The sequence below is a fragment of the Brassica napus genome, chromosome C4 (assembly GCF_020379485.1).
Source record: "Brassica napus cultivar Da-Ae chromosome C4, Da-Ae, whole genome shotgun sequence".
In the NCBI taxonomy this organism is placed as follows: domain Eukaryota; kingdom Viridiplantae; phylum Streptophyta; class Magnoliopsida; order Brassicales; family Brassicaceae; genus Brassica; species Brassica napus.
The window spans coordinates 9,359,340-9,381,898 of NC_063447.1; the positions used below are offsets into that span (position 1 = coordinate 9,359,340).

At 38.2% G+C, this 22,559-nt stretch overlaps 1 protein-coding gene and 1 non-coding gene across 3 annotated transcripts; both read right to left on the minus strand.

The window, feature by feature from the left end:
- Positions 1–4,419: 4,419 nt before the first annotated feature.
- Positions 4,420–4,526, minus strand: LOC125586720. Its single transcript, XR_007323256.1, has one exon. It is a non-coding gene; the product is annotated as a small nucleolar RNA R71 (small nucleolar RNA).
- A 13,732-nt stretch (positions 4,527–18,258) lies between these two features.
- On the minus strand, positions 18,259–20,640 carry LOC111215992 (polycomb group protein FERTILIZATION-INDEPENDENT SEED 2-like). 2 transcript variants are annotated; one of them, XM_048754634.1, is made up of 9 exons: positions 20,547–20,640; positions 19,965–20,100; positions 19,805–19,860; positions 19,453–19,520; positions 19,313–19,365; positions 19,182–19,235; positions 19,027–19,089; positions 18,865–18,917; positions 18,259–18,779 (listed from the first exon to the last, which is right to left on the minus strand). In XM_048754634.1, the coding sequence occupies exons 2-9, from the start codon at positions 20,067–20,069 to the stop codon at positions 18,572–18,574; spliced, it is 660 nt and encodes a 219-aa protein (XP_048610591.1). In that variant the 5' UTR covers positions 20,070–20,100; positions 20,547–20,640; the 3' UTR covers positions 18,259–18,571. The 2 variants fall into 2 exon arrangements, with proteins under 2 accessions (XP_048610591.1, XP_048610590.1); XM_048754633.1 differs by lacking the exon at positions 20,547–20,640 and having other exon boundaries at positions 19,965–20,491.
- Between the last annotated feature and the right edge of the window lie 1,919 nt (positions 20,641–22,559).

Below are 22,559 nucleotides of genomic sequence, written 5' to 3' on the forward strand. Positions count from 1 at the left end.
TATATAGCTGACTCTCAGATTTTTCACAGTGAAGCCAACCTTTTTTCAAGCTCATCCACTTTACTTGATTCAGAGCTGCAAGTTTTGAATTTATGCAAGAGTTTTATTAGTTTTCAAAGTTTGATTAACTTACAATGACTAAACATGAGCGCAAGGCAGTAAAGCGCAAATCTACTTGCCTCGTTTTTCCAGTTTTAGTTGTTTTCTGATATATGTTATTTACCTCCAGTGACTTGACAATGTCAATAGAACCGTAAAGAAAACTTATGTCCATGATATATGTTATTTACCTCCAGCTGAAGAGATGAAATCTCTTTGTTCAATACATGCGACAACATTGGAATATTTTTAAACACTGAGCTAAAAAGCTTAGCTATTTTTTTTTGCTTAATGGTTTATTTAGAACACATAACGAAGAGGTAAAGAAAGGGCTTGTAAAATCAGTGATCAATCATAACTTATCTTCTAGTTCAAACAACCGAAGAGTTTAAAGCCAGATTTTAGAAACAACCTTTTCAGCTCTTTTACTAGCAGCAATGAAGTTATATTTTATCACAAATTTCAGATTTTCTTGGCAACCAAACACAATTCTGGCTAAAACAGAAGTTAAAATCAAAGCTTCTATCTTCTCTGTAAGCGATGAAGAAGAAGCATGGACGGCGTTAACAAATGTCGTGATTTTTTTTTTTTGTCTAACCTATTTTCCTTTTTAAAAATAATTTAGTATCTTTTTTTTTACTAATCTTATGTGACACTTTGATTGATGTTAAGGATTGTGGTGAATTAGAGGGTTCACCACAGGGGGTGAACCCAAGTTTTGTTCACTATGAATGTGCATCCCTGTGTAGATCTTTTGCTGTTTTCAGTATATTATTCTTCATGCACATATCTGGAACAAATCATATGATTATGGACCATACCAAAAAATTAAAAATAACATACGGAGTCATTACTCATTACATTTACACCAAATTATTCTGTTACCATGAATACAAAGAATAATTTCACCTATTGCTAATAAATATTTTTTTGAACAATTGAAAATGTATATGCATACATACAGGAGTAGATCAATAATGAGTGGAAATAGTTTTTTTTTTACAACTAATTAATATCCTTTTAAAGTATCATTATCTTTTTTTTTTGAATTATACAGAGGTATTCTGGCCCCACAGAAGTGATCCAGACTAGTCACGTGTTGCCACGTGTCGTTCTTCTGTCCCTGGCAATGCCGAAATGTTAATTCCCCAGTGGCCGGGATTAAAGTATCATTATCAGTCTTTTGAGTTGTGAGTCTTGGTGACCCCTTGAGATGATTAAGATTAGACTAAAAGTTTTCTTAACATAACTTGAAAGAAAGGAAATGGTATCAGAGACTGATCTCAGTCTTGATAGGAGTATGGAGTTTTAAATAGTTATGATCGTTACATTTAGAAAGAAGATCGCGACAATCTGTAACAGTATGATAGAAAGAAGTAGGGATGGGCATTTTACCCGATACTCAAATCTGTATCCGAACCCGAACAGAAATAGTAAAATACCCGAACGGGTATTAAATTAGGAGAGATTGGATATCCGAACCCGAATGGGTAATATTCGAACCCGAATGGATATCCGAAGATAACCAAATATATGTATTATTAACCTTATATTTCTAGTTTATATCCCTCATTTTATTTAAAATATTTATATTGATACTACATATATTTTAAATTCATATAATATACATATAATTACGGAGGAAATGATTTGCTACTCACTTAAAATGCATGTCAAGTTTTTTGTTACAAGAATTAACAAAAGTTACATCAGAAATTTAAAAACAATAACCAAATTAGTGTCTTTTTAGTTTTAAAATGTTCTGTCAAAATCTATTAATCATTCAATCTATTAAAAAAAAAAAATCAGTTAAGTGAAAGTTATATTTTTAAATACAAGAAACTTGAAAATGAAATTTTAATTATTTTTTTTTCAAAATCTAAATATCCAAACTCGATCCGAAATAACCGAATCCGAACTAAAAATATTCGAACCCGACCCAAAGTACAGAAATACCCGAACGGGTTCTACACCTCTATACCAAAATAACCGAAAATCTGATATACCCGACCCGAATCCGAACGCCCACCCTAGAAAGAAGGGAAATCGGATAAAGAGATGTTCAAGAGGGAGAGAAAGATTATCTAAGAAACCTGAAATCCTTGAGATGAAGTGAAGATCAGAGATAAAAGGAGAGATAGATACAAGAATAAGATAATTGTTTTTGTTGATTGATTCTCGTCAACGAACAAATGCTTACATATAATTGTTGTTAAACAACAAACCAAACACAAAAATAAACCGTTGGTACAAGAGAACCGGTAATAATCCTATAACACAATCCCCATATCTACTGGTGTTCGTCATCGAGTTCCATAGGTTGTTGCTCGTTGCCATAAGCATTAGCTTTAGAGTTGGATGCAGCTTCTTGCTTCTTCCTGCCCGTTATGCTTCGTCTTCTTGTGCGTTTAGAGGTGGATTGATATATCATGTTTTTAATGCCATTATATATGTGCTTTGAGTTAATTCTCAGTCCTAATTCGTGCTTAATTGATATCATTCCAGGTTTGGAGTAGGTGAAAGAGCAAACAAGAGAGTTTCATGAAGTCGGATGTCATTTTGGAATATTCGATGCGGAACAGATAGTTAGATCAATCCAAAGGTTGTTCCCGAAGAGAACAAGCGTCTGACTGTTCCCGATCATTAAGGAAACTTCCAGTTTCGGAAGTTTGCCCTAGATTTCATCTCTTCTCTCTTTACCACGGGCACCTCCATATAAAAAGGGGAGGCTATCATTTCTATTGGACTTACGCTAGTTTTACGAGAGACCTAGAACGATTTGGATTGAGCAACTTGTAAGGGAGAAGGCTCCATCTCTCATTTTCACGAGAAGATCATCCTGAACCTTTGTCTTTCTACTTTATTTATATGCAGTATTATTCAGAAACCATGTCTGCGTCATCTTGCTTTATGATTGAGTAGTCGGATAAGCTTGCTTAGGATTGTAGGGTGACAATATCATGAGCTGAACACAAATAAGTGATCTTAACTGTTCTTCATTCATATTGTTCTTACTGCTTGCATTGAATTGATCACTTAATGTTCGATCTCTAGTTTAATCACCTAGCTAACCGCTTAGGAGATAAATCGACATATATTGAATGAGCTTCATGTCCCTAATCAGCGAGAGTAGATATTAGGGCATTAAGTGAACTAATCGGTCCTGATCTCTGAGCTTGTTATCGCGTCTTGTTCCAAGTGAGAGCTTAGGACTCAAGACCGATCAGCAAAGGGAACAAGTCCACGATAGTGGATTGTTCTATCCGAGTGATCCGAGTTCTAGACTGCACCTCATTGCACTAGAATAGTTGTTCGGTTCCGCATTGACACCCGATGAATAACCCTAAGCCAGCTTTCATTTAAATCGAATTTGAATATCTAGGTATTCTAGTTACTTGCGTCACCATTGATTTAAAAGCCCCACTTGTTTCCCAGCTTAATATTGAACTCATAAGAGTAAAGAGTAAACTAGTCCTCTGGATTGAATCGCAAATATTACAATCACCACTGTTAACTTGACAGTAGCAAGGATTCATTTTTAGTGTATCAAGTTTTGGCGCCGTTGCGACGGGGACCAGGCTTTTACCTTTATTTTTGTTTAATATTTAGTCTGAGATATCTAACTTGCTTTTAATTCTTTGTTGGAACAGATGATCCAAGTGCATGACCAATAGACATACTCGGAGCAACGCACAAGGACCACTACATCAACTGACCAACGACGAACTCGCAAGATTAGAAAGACAGAACCGTCAACAGTCGAGAACAACCGACACCAACATGGGTGATCACGGCAATCAAGATGACCTCACTGCTGCATTGGCAATCATTCAACAACAAATGCAGGCTCAGCAACAACAGATGTTGCAGATGCAGCAGATGCAGCAGACCATCCAAAATCGGCAACAAGCTGCTCAAGAAGCAGCTGAGAACGCCGCGCGAGAAGAGCGTGGTGCTCCTATTGGGGAGCGGAACCTTCCGCGGAACTTTGCTACTAACCGCTCCCCCATCAACCCTACTCCTTGCACTCGGCAAGACTATGAGATCAAACCTGCACTGATAATTTTGGTGCAGAAGAGCACGTTCAGTGGTCTCACTAGTGACATCCCGATGGATCACATCGTAGCCTTTGAGAGAATATGCAATTTCTCTCGCTCTAACGGAGTGCCACCAGACTATGTCAAATGCACGCTGTTCCCATTATCTCTTGAAGGGAAAGCTTCTCGCTGGCCCCAATCTCTGCCGACCGGTTCTCTTACCTCATGGGACCAGGTCCGATCAGCGTTCCTGAGCCACTTCTACACGAAGTCTAAAACCGCGGCTCTACGGCACAGGATCTCCAATTTCAAGCAGAAGTCCGATGAACCTTTCCATGAAGCTTGGTAGAGGTACAAGGAGTACCAGAGAGAATGCCCGCACCATGGGTTTGACAATGACTATATATTGGAGGTGTTCTATGATGGAGTGAGCTACGAGTTTCGAAACACCCTTGATTCTTCGAGTAATGGAGACTTCATGACTCAAACCACACCTGGTGCGTTCGAGCTGATTGAGAACATGGCTTCAAGTTCACTAAAAAAGAACAAGGAGCATGACCGCTCGAAGAGTGTGAACAGCATAGATGATCTCGCTGAAAAGGTAAATCAACTGCTTAAGGGAAACTAAAGCCAAGTGTTCATAATGGAAGAAGCAGCTCCTGAGAAGAGTGCCAGTGACCTGGCGTTTGATGCTGAAATATCAGGAGACGATTAGCAAGAGGTAAGCTACGTGAATGGGCAAGGATGGCAGCTCAAAAACTACCACCCAAACCCTAACGTGAGGAACAACCGACAGCTTTTCTGGCCTAAGCAAGACAAACCAGCTGATCATGCTCAGAGTAACCAAGGTCAGTATGTCGGGTATCAAAAGAACTACCAATCCCGGACCTATGTACTAAGCCAACCGCAGAACAATCCACCTCAGATGCAGAAACACCAGAACACTCAGCCAGCTACCTCCGCCCTTGTCGCTGTTCCTCAAGATGAGATAAAAGCTATGTTGCAGTAACTGCTCCAAGGACAACAGCTCCAAGGGAAGGCTCTAAACCAGGTTACTACTGAGATCAATACCAGAATGAACCATATGTTCAGCGATTTGAGCACCAAATACGACAATGTCGAGAGTCATATGAGGCAGATGGACATTCAGATTGCTCAGACTGCTGAGAGCGTCAAGAGGCAACAAGGTACTCTACCTAGGAAAACCGACAAAAACCCTACGGAGTGCAACGCGGTTGAGTTGAGAAGTGGAAAGCAACTCTTTTAGCCAGTAAAGAAGAGGTTCACTGCGGCTGAGAAGGGGAAGCAGAAAGAGTCAGAACAACCACCAGCCGATGCCCCAGCAGCTGAGAAGGAGAGGGAACCAATTCGCCAGGACCAGAACAACCAGCTGAGGCTGTCCGCCCGATTCCAGAGTCTGTTCCTGCTCGCGAATACACTCCTAAAGTCCCTTACCCGGTTCCAGCAAAGGCTACTCGTAAGGACTGAGAGGAGATGAAGTGCAGAAAGATGTTGGAGGACCTAACCGTCCGACTCCCTTTGATGGATGCGATCCAGATGATGCCTTCCATGGGCAGCTTTATGAAGGGATTGATCTCAGGAAAAATATCAGAGGAGAGCGAATTCATGACTGTCTCTAAGGAGTGCAGCGCAGTGCTTCAAGACAGGCAGATAAAGAAGCGAGGAGACCCTGGCAAGTTCGTCCTCTCTATCTAAATTGGGAAGACAATTTTCTCATGCTCCTTGGTTGATCTGGGATCCAGCGTAAACCTCATGCCCTACTCTGTAGCACGACGTCTGGGATACACACATTTTAAACCAACTAGGATGTCCTTGGTGTTTGCGGATAGATCAGTCAAGTCCCCGGTTGGTATTCTAGAGGATCTCCAAGTAAAAGTCGGGAACACCTCTGTTCCAGCAGACTTCGTAGTTCTAGAGCTAGAAGAGGAATCCAAAGATCCTCTCATTTTAGGAAGACCGTTCCTATGTACCATTGGAGCCATCATTGATGTGTGGCAAGGGAAGATTGATCTCCATTTGGGGGACATAGTCATGCAGTTCGAGGTGGATGAGCTGCTAAAGAAGCCAATGCTGGATGGACAGACCTTCGAGGTGGATGAAGGGATTGATCCGCTACAACCTCGCGAAGGGATGATCGAGAAGATTCTTACAGAAGATCCACTCGAGCTTGCACTAGTAAGAGCTGAGGCCGAGCAGAGTGTCGAGAACGTTGACGCAGATGGGTATGCTAAGATGCTTGACTCCGCAAGGAGTATGGGAAGAATGGTGGTGAGTTTAAGTCTGGGGGAAGAGAGCAACAATGACGAGAACACTCCAACTGGAGCGACCCATTTACCGAACAAGCCTATTCCGCCGAACCTACCTGATGATCCCTGGAGCGAGTTAAAGGCTCCCAAGGTTGAGCTAAAACCCCTTCCCAAAGGGCTCAGGTACGCTTTCTTAGGTCTGAATTCCACTTATCCTATCATTGTGAACGACGAACTCAATAATGTGGAAACTGCATTGCTTTTGTGTGAGCTTAGAAAGTATCATAAGGCATTAGGATTTTCACTAGCTGACATACCTGGCATCTCACCTGATTTATGCATGCATAGGATACACCTACAAGATGAATCAATGACTATGTTGAACATCAGAGGAGGTTAAACCCGAATCTAAAAGATGTTGTTAAGAAAGAGATAATGAAACTTCTTGAAGCAGGTGTGATCTATGTCATATCTGATAGTAAGTGGGTTAGCCCTGTTCATGTAGTACCTAAGAAAGGTGGGATCACTGTTATCACAAATGAAAAGAATGAATTGATCCCTACTAGAACAGTGACAGAACATCGCATGTGCATTGATTTCAGAAAATTAAATGCAGCCACTAGAAAGGATCACTTTCCACTTCCCTTCATCGATCAAATGCTTGAGAGATTGGCTAACCACCCATATTATTGCTTTTTAGATGGTTATTCAGGTTTCTTTGAGATCCCTATCCATCCAGACGATCAGGAGAAGACGACGTTCACATGCCCATACAGAACGTACGCATACAGGAGAATGCCATTCGGCCTGTGCAATGCGCCGGCAACATTTCAGCGCTGCATGATGTCGATCTTTACTGACCTCATTGAAGACATTATGGAGGTTTTCATGGACGATTTCAGTGTCTATGGAAGCTCCTTTAGTGTCTATTTGTCAAACTTGTGCAGGGTACTCAAAAGGTGTGAGGAGAAACATCCGGTGCTAAATTAGGAGAAGTGCCACTTCATGGTCAGAGATGGAATTGTTCTAGGGCATAAGATCTCCGAGAAAGACATTGAGGTGGATAAGGCAAAGATCGAGGTGATGATGAGCTTGAAACCACCACAAACTGTGAAAGCTATCAGAAGTTTCTTGGGTCACGCAGGGTTTTACAGGAGGTTCATCCAGGATTTCTCAAAAATAGCGAGACCACTCACCAGACTGCTCTGCAAAGAGATCAAGTTTGATTTCGACAGCGAGTGTTTAACAGCGTTTCACACGATCAAAGGAGCTCTAGTCAGCGCACCTGTTGTACAACCGCCAGACTGGGATCTCCCCTTCGAGATCATGACTGATGCTAGCGACTTTGCAGTGGGAGTAGTCCTTGGACAGCGCAAAGTTAAGAAACTTCATGTAATCTATTACGCAAGCAAAACCATGGATGACGCTCAATGCAGATACGCTACGACTGAGAAGGAATTCCTGGCTATTGTTTTTGCATTCGAGAAGTTTAGATCTTACCTGGTGGGATCGAAGGTGATTGTGCACACAGACCATGCTACTCTTAAGTACTTGCTCACAAAGAAAGATGAAAAACCGAGATTGTTGAGGTGGATTCTTCTTCTCCAAGAATTTGATCTTGAGATAAAAGACAAGAGGGGAGTCGAGAATGGGGTTGTAGACCATTTTTCCAGAATGAAGATTGAGGACGGCACAGCTCTTGATGAAGAACACACAGTGGAACACGTCAACGCGATTGGTCTGCATTTCGCGGAACAACCTCTGATCATGACATCCGATTGTTCTCGTGTAACGGAACAACCAGTAGCCGCGACCCAAATGTAGTACTCTCACCTCCCTTGGTTTGCTGAGATTGCGAATTTCCTTTCTGCTGAAAAGCAACCACTTAAGTTCACTGAAAACGAGAAGAGGAAATTTTTAAGAGAAGCGAGGCAGTATGTTTGGGATGAACCGTACTTGTAAAAACATTGCAAGGATGGCATATTCAGAAGGTGTGTTCCAGAGGCAGATATTCCAGGGATCCTACATCATTGCCATGGTTCTTCTTACGCAGGCCACTTTGCTACATTCAAAACGGTTTCAAAAATCTTTCAAGCAGGTTTCTGGTGGCCAACTATGTTCAGAGACGCTCACGCCTACATAGCTCGATGCGATGCATGCCAGCGACTCGGGAACGTCAGCAAGAGGAATGAGATGCCTTAGAATTACATTTTAGAGGTTAAGGTGTTTGACTGTTGGGGACTCGATTTCATGGGACCATTCCCTCCATCCTTCAAGAACGAGTACTTCCTCGTCGCCGTTGACTATATCTCCAAGTGGGTAGAAGCAGTGGCGAGTCCCACTAATGATGCAAAAGTGGTGACCACGATGTTCAGCTCCATCATCTTTCTGAGATTTGGGGTGCCTAGAGTGGTCATTAGCGATGGCGGAACACACTTCATCAACAAGGCATTTCAGGGCCTGTTGAAGAAGAATGGGGTGAAACACAAGGTGGCAACCGCTTATCATCCCTAGACGAGTGGACAGGTTGAAGTTTCCAACAGGGAGATCAAGAACATTCTCCAGAAAACTGTCAATACCTCGCGCAAGGACTGGTCATTTAAGCTGGATGATGCTCTATGGGCCTACAGAACAACCTACAAAACGCCGCTAGGGACCACCCCCTATCACCTGGTCTACGGTAAGGCTTGTCACCTTCCTGTCGAACTCGAATACAAGGCTGCATGGGCGGTCAAGTTACTGAATTTTGACATCAAGCCAGCAACTGAGAGGCGCATGATCCAAGTCCATGAGCTGGAAGAGATAAGACATCTTGCATATGAGAGCTCCAAAATTTATAAGGAGAAGACCAAGGCCTACCATGACAAGCGAATCATTGCCAGACGTTTCGAACCAAACGATAAGGTTTTGATCTTCAACTCCAGACTTAGGTTGTTCCCAGGCAAGCTGAAATCTAGATGGTCTGGACCCTTCACCGTCAAGGAAGTTCGACCTTACGGAGCTGTTGTGTTGCTAGACAGAAAGGAAGACGAGTTCGTCGTCAATGGTCACCGCATAAAACATTACCTTGTTGACTCCACTATCGCAGAGGGCGAAGAAATTCCCCTAAGCGATCCCCATCAGCCTGATCGGCTGAGCCAAGTTAAGCTAATGACTTTAACTAAGCGCTTGGTGGGAGGCAACCCACTGGTGAGTGTATATATTGTTTTCTATAGTCTATTTTATTTCTTTTCAGATTTAGTTTGGACCAAAAAAAAAAAATGGACACTTCAGTCAGAACAACCAAAGGACTGTTCTCCTGGTATAACAACTCATCGCATGTTCCAGGTAAGTGTTCCGGACCCAAAAACAACAGCCTCATGCGGAGGATTGTCCATCTCGTCACCGGCGGCTGCATTGGCGGAAGTAACCAGTGACAGTCACCAGCAGAGCAGACTCCACGATCGTACCGTCCTGGAAAGACGCCTATGGGAACAGGCCCTTCAACTGAGGAAGTTCATCGCTCGCGCAACAGACGTTCGTTTGATCCGGCCGAGAGCGGCGAGTCCGACTGAGTCCGCGAGGACTATTCTCTATCCATTGTTCTATCCATCAGAACTCTTTATTTTTTATGCTTTACTTTTATGCTTTGTGTTGTTATTTGGCTGACCTCGACTTGGTTTCACACCAGGGATGGTGTAAATTAAGTCTGGAGGAAGCACTTGTTGTGTGCTGAAACTCTATTTCTTTATTTCTGAGTCAGTTCTTATGTCATTTGGATGTTTTATTGAGTCAGTTTAGGATCGAGTCAGCTAAAACTCTTGTGGGAATTAGGACCTTGAGTTGTGATAATCTTTTAACCAGCTCGTGCTCGAACATTCTTATCCAGTGACCTTAGCAGTGATGAGAGGCCCACACTTGGACCTGGAACACCCCTGACTTATCTCATTTGATTCTCCAGAAGCTCTCAACCGATCTGGTTACACTGGGTAGACTCAACTCCACCTAACTTGAACTTAATCTTGACTGAAATTCTTCTTGTTATGGGCACTAGATCAGGGAAACGAGACTTACACTCAGGACTTCTTACTCCTTCTGTGAATCTTGATGATCCTGAGTGGCTAGCTCATCTTTAGCTAGTTCCCACCTTGCGCCTAATCCTTTATTTTTACCCTCATGCACTCTGTTTTTCAGTGTCATATGTGCAGATATGTGCAAAAGGGTCGGAGAGGAAAAGACCGACGCAGCCTCTTACTCATTAATGCCACACGTTCAAAGAAGAGAGATCAAGCATGAAGAGAACAGTCGATAAGACCATGCTCTAACAAGAGAACAGTCTAAGGGTGCATGTTCTAACCAAAGGAACAATGGCGACCAGTGAGAAACAAAAGAATAGACCATCAGTGGCTGCAGAACATTCATTCTGTTGCCTCTCCCTCGCAACCCCATCACCTTGTATATTCAGCTCAAAAAAAAAAAAATCTATATATTGTTTATATCTATTTTATGGTGATGGAGATGGGGAAGGTGAATCCAAAAAAAAAATACACGCCACTGGGAAGGTTGAGCAAGGAGTTGGTACCAAATTTTAAGGAGTAGGCAAAGGAAGTAAAGAACTGAAGAACAGTCCCACGGTTGATCCGAAGGAAAGAACAACTGCACCCGTGAAGCAGAAACGAGTAAGGGCTGTGGACATCAATGGATCCGTCCTCTCTTGCTATTTTGCGCGATATCCTGCATCCACTTACATTTGGTAGCCCCTAAACACTCTTAGCTCCATCATGAAATAGCCTATTTATTACCTAGCCCGTCTACCCTGAATAGTGTCTGTGATGAGAAGCTCACTCTGTTCTTAATTGAATTCAAGGAGTTTTGTCTCGATAGTGTATCCTTTTTCAGGTATGAGATACAGAGTACGGAGCTGATTCTCGAACAGCGATCGTGGGTGTTCTGGTAAGGGTGTGTGGTCTGAGTCTACAGCTTGTATGGTTCAGAGATGTGTGGTAAGAGTATGGTTATTGAGATCAAGCGAGTTCCCACTCTTTCAAACCTTCCTCCCTGTTCTTGAGGCTTGGCCTTGTTCGAGGACAAACAAGGATCTAAGTCTGGAGGAATTGATATATCATGTTTTTAATGCCATTATATATGTGCTTTGAGTTAATTCTCAGTCCTAATTCATGCTTAATTGATATCATTCCAGATTTGGAGCAGGTGAAAGAGCAAAGAAGAGAGTTTCATGAAGTCAGATGTCATTTTCTAATATTCGATGCGGAACAGCCAGTTAGATCAATCCAAAGGTTGTTCCCGAAGAGAACAAGCGTCTGACTGTTCCCGATCATTAAGAAAACTTCCAAGTTCGGAAGTTTGCCCTAAATTTCATCTCTTCTCTCTTTACCACGGGCGCCTCCATATAAAAAGGGGAGGATATCATTTCTATTGGACTTACGCTAGTTTTACGAGAGACCTAGAACGATTTGGATTGAGCAATTTGTAAGGGAGAAGGCTCCATCTCTCATTTTCACGAGAAGATCATTCTGAACCCTTGTCTTTCTACTTTATTTTATATGCAGTATTATTCAGAAACCATGTCTGCGTCATCTTGCTTTATGATTGCGTAGTCGGATAAGCTTGCTTAGGGTTGTAGGGTGTCAATAGCATGAGCTGAACACAAATAAGTGATCTTAACTGTTCTTCATTCATATTGTTCTTACTACTAGCATTGAATTGATCACTTAATGTTCGATCTCTAGTTTAATCACCTAGCTAACCGCTTAGGAGATAAATCGACATATATTGAATGAGTTTCATGTCCCTAAACAGCGAGAGTAGATATTAGGGCATTAAGTGAACTAATCGGGCCTGATCTCTGAGCTTGTTATCGCGTCTTGTTCCAAGTGAGAGCTTATGACTCAAGACCGATCAGCAAAGGGAACAAGTCCACGATAGTGGATTGTTCTAGCCGAGTGATCCGAGTTCTAGACTGCACCTCATTGCACTTGAATAGTTGTTCGGTTCCGCATTGACACCCGATGAATAACCCTAAGCCAGCTTTCATTTAAATCGAATTTGAATCTCTAGGTATTCTAGTTACTTGCGTCACCATTGATTTAAAAACCCCACTTGTTTCTCAGCTTAATATTGAACTCATAAGAGTAAAGAGTAAACTGGTCCTCTGGATTGAATCTCAAATATTACAATCACCACTGTTAACTTGACAGTAGCAAGAATTCATTTTTAGTGTATCATGGATGTTGCTGCTTCAGCCGTTGCTTCTGCTGCTGCGTCAGCCGCTTCCACTGCCGCCTCTTCTTTTGCCGCTGCTTCTGCTGAAGATGAAAGTGGAGCTTGTAGATGTCAATAGTCTTTCGTGACTAACTAGGCGATGAAGTCACTGATGCTGGATGCATTAGTCGTTACTACATAAGGCATGCGGAGTGGTGGGTTACCATGTGGATGCAAGATATGCTAAGATGGAGAAGGATAAACTGAGGGTTTATGTCTTGACATAGTCGTTGAAGTAGTTGCTGAGGCAGTGTGTGCGAGAGAGTGAACTGGGAAGCATGCGGAGTGGTAGAGACCATGTGCACGCAAGATGCTGAGCTGGCATGGGATAAACTTAAGGAGCAAGTTTATACCGTGGAGAAAAGGCAAGAGATAAACTTGAGGAGCAAGTTTATGCCTTGAGGAATAAGTGCATTTCAAGAAAAGGAAAGTGTACTTATTGATATGGAAGTTGTACATATTCATGTTCCTTGGAGACTAGGGTTTCAGGAACGTGGAGATCACTATAAAAGAGCTATGAAGTCGTCTGTATTCCATAAGACACTGGCTATTATTATAGAGGAAGGGTAAAAATCCCTTAGGGGTGTTCTTGGGTCGTGCTGAAGCAGTTGTTGAAGTACTAACGACAAAGAGACAAGTTTGGGTAGATTATGAGTCTTTCAGTAGCAGCTGTTAGGGTGTTAACGGGCTGTGTAAAGCTGATAAGCAAGTCTTGTAATAGATTGTTTAGGCGATTTCTAATAAATCAATAGTTGGTTGCTTGTATCCGATTGTCTCTTGAATTATCTTCTGCATTACTCAATTGTGGGGTCATCTTTGCATTAACAAGTGGTATCAGAGCGGGTCACCTAAGTTACTGGTGTGATCCTAAAGGTGAAGATGTACACGATTGTTCTATGCAGAAGACAATCATGTTGAAGGATGGCCGGTATGGTCATTGGAAGGTACGCATGAAGCTGTTGGTTCGACGAATTAATGAGGCTGCGTGGATAGCTGTGAAGACTGGGTGGGAGGAGCCTATCATGTTTACAGCAGAAGGGAAGAAGCCCAAGCCTAAAGAGCCAAGACAAGGAGTGGTTCGAGAGGTAGTTCAAGAAGTAGTTCAGCGGATGCGTCAGAGCCTGATGCAGTACGCATGAAGAAGCAGACAGGTGTGTTTGTGATGTTTGTATTGACATCTAAGCATCTATGTTTTTTCTTAGTATGCAATCAACCAGGGGGAGAAGTGGTGACATTCTGGTCCAAGGAGTGCATATTTCGTGGGGGAGAAGAGCATGGTGATGGACGTCCTGATGTAGATGGTGCTTATCTTGTGGGGGAGAAAAGTATATCTATTATAGAAGATGAAGATAGTGTAACTCTCATGGGGGAGAATGGCATATCAAGTGTGGAAGTTTCCAGGTGAGGAAACGTGGTTGTTGAACCAGAAGGATATTGTGCTTGATCGGCACACAAAGCTAAAAGGGGGAGATTGAAGATGCAAGTGGAGCTTGTAGATGTCAATAGTCTTCTGTGACTATCTAGGCGACGAAGTCACTGATGCTGGATGCATTAGTCGTTACTACATAAGGCATGCGGAGTTGTGGGTTACCATGTGGATGCAAGATATGGTAAGATGGAAAAGGATAAACTAATGGTTTACACTACAAGAAAATAGTCATATTGCAATAATGATATATTGTTGCAATATGCTCATATGTTGTTGCAAATATGAAATTGCAATAAAATTGTGACAAATTTTGACTTCTGTTTGAATGTTGCAAATTCATGTTTGTTGCATATACATAGCAAAATTAGCAACAAAATGCAATGTTGCTATATATGTCATATTATTGCAACAGTTTGTTATAGCAATTATGTTGTATATTTACAATGTATTTTGTAACCATAAATGGTAGCAAGTCATTGCTACGCAAAATATATAGCAAACAACATTGCAAATTTAAATTTTTTTTTTTAATTTAGTAATATTAATGCAACAATATATATATATTGGTACAATTGCAACGTATGGTTGCAATTTAAAATTGTTACAAATTTTGCTATATATAAGATATAGCAAATGTTGTTGCAAATTTTCCTATAATTACTTTTAAATAATACATTTGGTTTTTAATATTTTTTATGGTGACTACTATATGGTTAACAATTAATATTTTAATATTAGTAGATATCAACTATGTTGCATCGATTAATTGTTTTAGTATTTTGTTATAAGCAATATTATATGTGCTATTAATTTTTACGTTATATATATTTTATAATAAACAAAAGTAAAATGACCTATTTTATTAAATAAACTAAAATATTAAAAAAATTCAACAATGCATTAATAGAGAAAAACCAGCAATAATTTAAATCTAGAAACAACTAATAAAACATTAGAAAAATAACAAAAGCCGCCAATTAAAACTTAGTTGTTGACAACCCTGATAGAATAGCTAGAAAAATGATCGCAATCATTTTTTCCAAGCCTTCAAGTTTGCGAAGCCTTTCTTTGATATCTTCATTCTCTTCAGAAATGTCTTGTATCTTTTTTTTTTTTTAACTCATCACTTTCTAAGTGGCTTTAATGGTGACTGGCATTTTACCATTAAGTGAAACTTCAGTAACAAGAGCTCCTAGATCAAACACACGGCCTTGTGTGAAATCAACCAACTCTATAATATAATATATGTAAGACAAAAAAAATCTATGAAGAAATCTAGGAAAATAAAAAAAATTTAAAACTATTGCATTACCTTCAAATACATCTCATTTTTTCTCAGAAGTTAGCTCTTTAGTGATTAGGATATCATCTTCAAGCTGGGCTGCTTCATGATTATGACCATTATTTACCATCTGATTCATCTGAAAAAATTACCAGATCAAAGTTAACACTTAAAACTTAAAAGCAATTCATGAAGGATATAAAACGCACAAGGAAAAAAAAAGAATTTCTGGAGATTAGTTACTTTGGAAGAACTACGGTGTGCAGAAGTCAAATGAATTATTAAAAACACCCGTATAAGCTCTCTATATATGCTGTGGAAGCACCCTAGTCTAATGGTTAAAGGTTTAAAGGTTTTTACACCCAGATCTGGGGTTCGAATCCCAAAGGCTTACAATGAATCTTCAACATGGTGCAAGTAAATCCAGTCAGACGTGGATCTTCATAGGACGGCTCAGGTGATACAGTTAGGCGTAGATCTTCATAAGACAGGTAGTATTGTCGGTTGTCAAATCGTCTATGTAATCTTTCTAATAATTGTAATGCCATAATAAATCAGCGTTAAAAAAAAAGCTCTCTATATATATGGAAACAATAAAATCTAAAGTAAATCTTAATAATGGGTTATCCATATCTGTTAATATATTATTCTCTAAACAAACCAAAAGTCAAGTGGTAAAATATAAGGCGGAAACAACATTTGACACAATAAAATAATATTCTAGTAGTTGCCAGCGAATTACGTAACAAGAAAGATCACATAAACAAAGGAATTACGTAACAATCCATTTTGCAGCAATGACGCAAAAGAAATTTGAGAAGTTACCTGTGGCTAATCGTGCTCTTTAAAGCACATCTAGACAATATACCATGACCAGAAAAGATGCTTACAAAGTGAAAACATACAATTCTACAGATAAGTAATAGGGTAGAATGCCAAACCAAAGACATAAAACAGACTCAGAACTAATAGACCATGAGAATGGAAATTCCCAGAGATATCTTTAAGGCCATGGCCTTGCGTGTGCTTGGGCTGACTTGGACTGTAATCTTCAGAGCTCGTGTTTTTAATTGAAGTCGTCCACATTGTACATGTTTAATCCATCTTCCTCACGTGATCTATGATCCATCCGACGTAGTAAAACATGAACTTTGGAAGAGAAGAAACAAGAATTACACTAAAACTGTAGTAAAAAGTTAGATTTATCTCCGGATAGAAAAGACATTCAGAGAGAAGAGGCGAAGTTAATTAATAATTCTTAACAATCTCATATCAAAGAAGTGGCAAAGCCAAAAGTACATAAGACGGTAGTCTCTTAGTATGAAACCAAGGTTAAAAAAAAAAACAGGAACAAGACATCAAGATGAAAGTTGAAGTAATGTCAACTATAACAGAACAGTTTGATGTTGTCATTCTTCACAAGGCCAGTCTGTTCCATGAAAAAAGTAAGGGCGATGAGATAATGAAACAATGTTTTAATTGATGCAAATGGTAATATACGAAAATATTAACCTTTTCTATAAACAAAAGTTATAAAAAATATAATTACCCTCACATTTTTTGCCACATATTTTTTTATATCTTTTTTGCAACTTAACAATGATTCAAAAATGTTGAATTTTTCTTGCAAAATTCGCAAGATATTTGTTTATGTCGCAAAAGGTTGCAATTTAGTAACGAAAACTTACAACGTCTATTATAGTTGACATTTTGCAATAAATTTGTAATGAAAGTGTAACGAATATTTATTATTGCAAAAATATTGCAATAATCATAGCAAAATATTAACGAAAATGAACGTTGCAATTTTTCTGTTGCAATAGAGCTATTTTCTTGTAGTGTTATGTCTTGACGTAGTCGTTGAAGTAGTTGCTGAGGCAGTGTGCGCGAGAGAGTGAACCAGAAGGCATGCAGAAATAGAATCATATTGCTACCTTTTCCCTCTCACAAATGTGTTCCAAAGCCACATAAATCTCTTCTCCTTATCGCTCGCATCCACCAACCGATCAAGCTTCTGTGAAATTGTGAAAACAAAGGACTCTGGTGTAAGTTATGTTCTTGATAACTCAATTTAATGAAAATAATAAAATAAGAAACAATGAAATACCATGCGTTCTTGAAGATCTTTTAAATCTTCATCTTCATTTTTGCTGTCTGCATCAGACAGTACTTCTTCCAGAATCATTGGCTTCAAGGTGCAACTTATTTAGTTAGTATAATGGGTTAGGAGCCAGAATCTAGATTGAAAATTACGAAACAAAACGAGTATGAAAATGTTTGAAACCGTTAAGAAAAATAAATGAATACGTGGAGTCGAGATTTGATATTTTTCCTTAGCTCAATAAATTGCCCGTAAATGAGACGGTTTTGTACGATTTTTGAGTCTCATGATAAATTGCTTCATCCAAAATAGAATATGCGAACTTTAGATATTGCTGGAACTTTATATGTGAAAGCTTATCATGTGTAAGATTGTGATGTGAGTGTGACATTTAATGGATAGATAAAATATCTATTTATGAGTGAAATTTAACAAGCATTTAGTCATAAAGTAACCTATACATTGGTCATAAAGTTTACTAAGCTTTAGCCATATTTTATTAAATTATCTTGGTTAGTTAACAAGTTTACTTAGATTAAGCTATTTTTCACCAAGTTGATTATTTTAATTACTAAGTAAGGTTTACTTAGCTTAAGCTTGGTGTCATTTGTCACCAAAATAACATAGCTTAGTCATCAATTGAGCTTAATTTTTTTTAAAAGTTCAAAGACAACTCCATCATTTTACCCGGCTCTTGAGCTTGCAAAATGTGGTTGTCATTCTCCATATAAAATCCATCATTTATTATACATTAGATTAAACTTTTACCTATCACTAGTACAAAGTTACAAACTGTGTTCACATATACTCATTTTTACTCGGTCCAATATGCTTGTAAAAATATATTTCCAACATAATGAAACAAAGACAGCATGGTTTAAACTAAACCATTGAGTGATAGAACTGCCGACTCTTAAGAAGATAGATTCTGGAAATTAACAAGGTATAATAATACTGGTTACTAAAATCATAAGGACGAAGATTCTGTGAGGAACAAGTAACACAAAGAACATCATAACCTTTCAGCCTCGACCTGCTGTGGATACAACTTTTTTCTGCTAGTAGCACGAGGTCCCTTAGCTTTAGAACACTGACCTATCTCTGGTTGAGTAGTTGTCTGAATGTGGCTAGTCTTTTCCGGAAAGGGAGTTCTTGCCAGGGAGGTGAGATATTATCACCGTTCACATGAGGCAATTCATTTGCTTTATCACGAGGGACATCGTCTGAATACTTCTCAAAAATCTTACAACGTTTATGTCTCTTACGACAATCCCTTTGGCCTCCTCGCATACGGGATTTCGAGCTGCATGAATTATGGTTTGGCAAGCTTTAAGAAGATGATGATGAATCATAGCTAAGAAGTAGAGTAAAATAGTTTGAAATCTTACTGATAAAATTTGAAATTAACACTATTGTGCTCCTCTAAATCATAATTTAGTACCTGATATATATTAAAAATAAGAAATTAAGGTAGAGTCAAAATAATGACACTAATAAATTATTTTTAAACCAACTTAAAATGTTGGGTATGTAGTTTCATATATACTAACCCCATTTTTGAATGCATCAGGTTTCACGGAGACATCAATGTTCGGATGACCATTCTCGGACAGCTAAAACATGCAAGAGTACTTATATTGTTACTTATAATATATCACAAGAAAACTTGAAAAGAGTTGTGCGTATCCTTAAAAATACAACGTACCCGAAAGTTAAAGTCAAATAAGGCATGGGATGACGTCAAATTATGTTTCACGCCCTGCACATAGCATGAAATATTCAGATCCTTATTTGTTTTAAAATGAAAGATATAGAAAGTTTGGTTCTAGGGCCTACCTTGAGGCTTCCACATTTCATTGGGCAAAATGGGCAAGAAGTCTGTTTCACAACTACATTTTCAAATGTGTGTAGATGCTTAATACAATTGTTAGAAGAAAACAAAACAGATTCTGAAGCGAAACCAAGTAAAGACTCACCTTGGGATTTCAGTACTATGTTGTTACAATTCATATAGTTGTAAATTGATATTTCACCTAGACTTTCCCTACGAAAAATAAAAGTGTGCCATGAGAAGAGAAGAAGCCATTCATTTTAACTAGTAAATAGAAGATAAAATATCTAAAATGCAACAACATAAATTATTTTATTTTTTTTGTTTGAAAATCGATACTTAAAGTTTAGTTCCAAAAAGTTTAGGAAGACTTCATAAATTCTGATTGTAATGATAATTCTGGAAAAGAAAACACACATGTATATATAACGTTTTAGAATAGTCTAAATTAGAACAGTGATAACTGATAACCTAACATCAAAAGAAGAGATTCATACATCTTATTTTTCCTCGCCTGTATTTTGTAGCTCAAACACCTTGGAAAGAAACGTGGCTGCATGACAAATAATAAAAGCTTGTAGATACAATAAAATGGTTTTGACTTCTGAGCTAGAACAAAAAATGTTATAGGAAAAAATAGAGAAAAATAATGCATACCTTGTCTTGTGAGAAAGCTTGAAGAATGTCGTATACGGTAATTGGTTTGCCATATAATGACATAAGTTCCTTTTCCTCCTCCGTTAAGGGCCTAACACCAGCCATCTGCTTGATTAGTTTGAAACTGCCACGCAAGCTATTTAGCAGCAACAAAGAATCATTAATAAACATAAATAGAGTAAAGAATAGTGCAGTGACCGATGTATATGTTCCCAAATGTAAAACCCAGTACAATTTGTTAACATAGACTAACTGAGAACAAACAGCTAAGCAAATAAGATATTTGTAAACCGAAAACTTAATACGCAAAAAAACCTGTACAAAAATAAGATTTAAACTTTTAATGATATGAATTACTTGCAAAGATAGATAGCGGAAAAAGAAGAGACATATTGTTGAAATTCATACATGTTTATAAACCATTAATTTATTAAACTAAACACACAATCTTTAATGGATCCTTTTCTTTAAACTGATATAAAACAATTGACAATAAAATAAAATAAAACCGTTCATAGGGATTTAATCTACATAAGATACATATCCCTTAAAACAGATCTATAAGTTAGAGATTTGTATTACCTTCCGATCTTGCTGCACAGTTAAGGTTGAAATCTTCTCTTATCCGCTAAAAAGATTTGGTGCGGCGAATTTTGCATATGACTAAAGATATTTATAGAACATAATGACAAACTTAAACCCTACATCACTATGTGATTGGACCTTAATTTTTTATAATTTTAAAATTAAATATTAGTTTTGGCCCAGTACAAATCTATTAGAATTACGAAGAACAAAAAGTCGGCCCTGAAATCAAGCTTCACGAATTTATATTTAATTTTGATATATTACTATTAACTACATTATGATATATTAAATTAAAATATTTGGTTTTATCAAAATAAATCACATAAATTAGAAAAAATAACTCACATTTAAAAGTACCTAAATTATTTTCAATTTTTTCAGTTCAGATAGATTATCCCAAAAGATAATAAATGAATAAAATTTTAGTTCTCATCATTTGGCTTTTGAACTACCGAAATTTGGCCGAATATATTGAGAAGTAGGAAATACAACGTCAACATTTGCCATTTTAGTTTTGTTAGACGACAATCAAATAATACGTTTTCCCGTCGCAACCCAAAAAAAAACATGTATTCCGTCAAATTCAAAAACGCGTTTTTATGCCGAAACCCAAAAATGTGTGTTTCCCACCGAAACCAGCTGAAAACGAGTTTTTCTTCTGAAACAAAAAAAAACGAGTTTTCCCGCCAAAACTCAAAAATACGTTGTCTCGTCAAAATTAGAAAAACATATTTTCCCGCCGAAATCCAAGAAAATGTATTTTCTCGCTGAAACCCCATAGACACATTTTTCCCACCGAAACCAAAAAATGAGTATTCCCACCGAAACCAGAAAATGCGTTTTCCCGCCAAAATAAAAAAATGTGTGTTTCCCGCCAATACCTAAAAATGCTTTTTCCGCCCAAAATCGAAAATGTGTTTTCTCGCGAAACCTGAAAACACGTTTTCTACCGAAACCCGAAAAACACGTTTCCCGAAGAAACCAGAAAAACATGTTTTCCCAGTAAAACTAGAAAACTCATTTTCTTGCCAAAACCCAAAATGTGTTTTCCCACCCAAAACCTAAAAACATATATTCTCGCCAAAATCCCAAAAATGCGTTATTCGCGAAAACCCGAAAACAATTTTTCCGCCAAAAAAACACACATTTTCTTGCCAAAATCCGAAAACGCGTTTTTCCCCAAAACCCAAAAACATGTTTTTTTCCCCAAAACCCAAAAACGTGTATCCTACCGAAACCCAAAAAAAATATGTTTTCATGTCAAAACCTGAAAAGGTGTTATCCCGTGAAAATCTAAAAATATGTTTTCCCGCCAAAACCAGAAAATGGGGTTTCCTGCCAAAACCCAAAATTGCATTTTCCCTCCAAAACCTGAAAACGTGTTTTCTCACCAACACCGGAAATGTGTTTTCCCGCCAACACCGAAATTTTGTGTTTTCTTGTGAAAACCATAAATTGTATGTTTTAGTTAAAATCGCGAGATTAATTTTCTTTCAAAATCTGCAAAATCGTGTTTTACACAAAAAATGCCAAATAATTATTTGAATATTATAGTCTATTCATTATTAAGAATAAAATTCATGCTCGTTTAGTCATTTTAACTAATAGTATTCAAATACTATTATAAAATAAAAAAACGAACAACTTAACATCCATATGTTGTATCTGAATACAAATACTAATTATAAAAAATTAAAACTAATATCAAGATACATCTAGATGCTGCATCAAATACAGATACGAACAGTGCCTTATTGTGTAGCTAAAACATCATTATCAAAGAGTTCTCACAAGATCTTTCAACTATTAAAGAAAATAAATAAAAGAAGAACCAATTATCTATTTAGAAAAAAAATTTAGATGTACTCTTTGGGAATTTATCATTTAGTAAGTGATTTAAGTATAATATTGGGTTAAATTTATTTTTAATAAAATATTTATTTTCGTTCATAATAAAATATTTTTATTATATGATGAAATTTTGAGAAATTTATTCGTTAATAATTC

What these genes read in the sequence shown, in the direction of transcription:
- LOC111215992 (XM_048754633.1), bottom strand. Translation starts at nt 20,135, where the DNA reads ATGTTTATTAATGATTCTTTGTTGCTGCTAAATAGCTTGCGTGGCAGT. An exon ending in AAGCTTTCTCACAAGACAAG is followed by an intron (nt 19,861 to 19,964) that starts GTATGCATTATT and finishes TTTGTCATGCAG; the next exon opens with CCACGTTTCTTTCCAAGGTG. An exon ending in TATTTGACTTTAACTTTCGG is followed by an intron (nt 19,090 to 19,181) that starts GTACGTTGTATT and finishes TGCATGTTTTAG; the next exon opens with CTGTCCGAGAATGGTCATCC.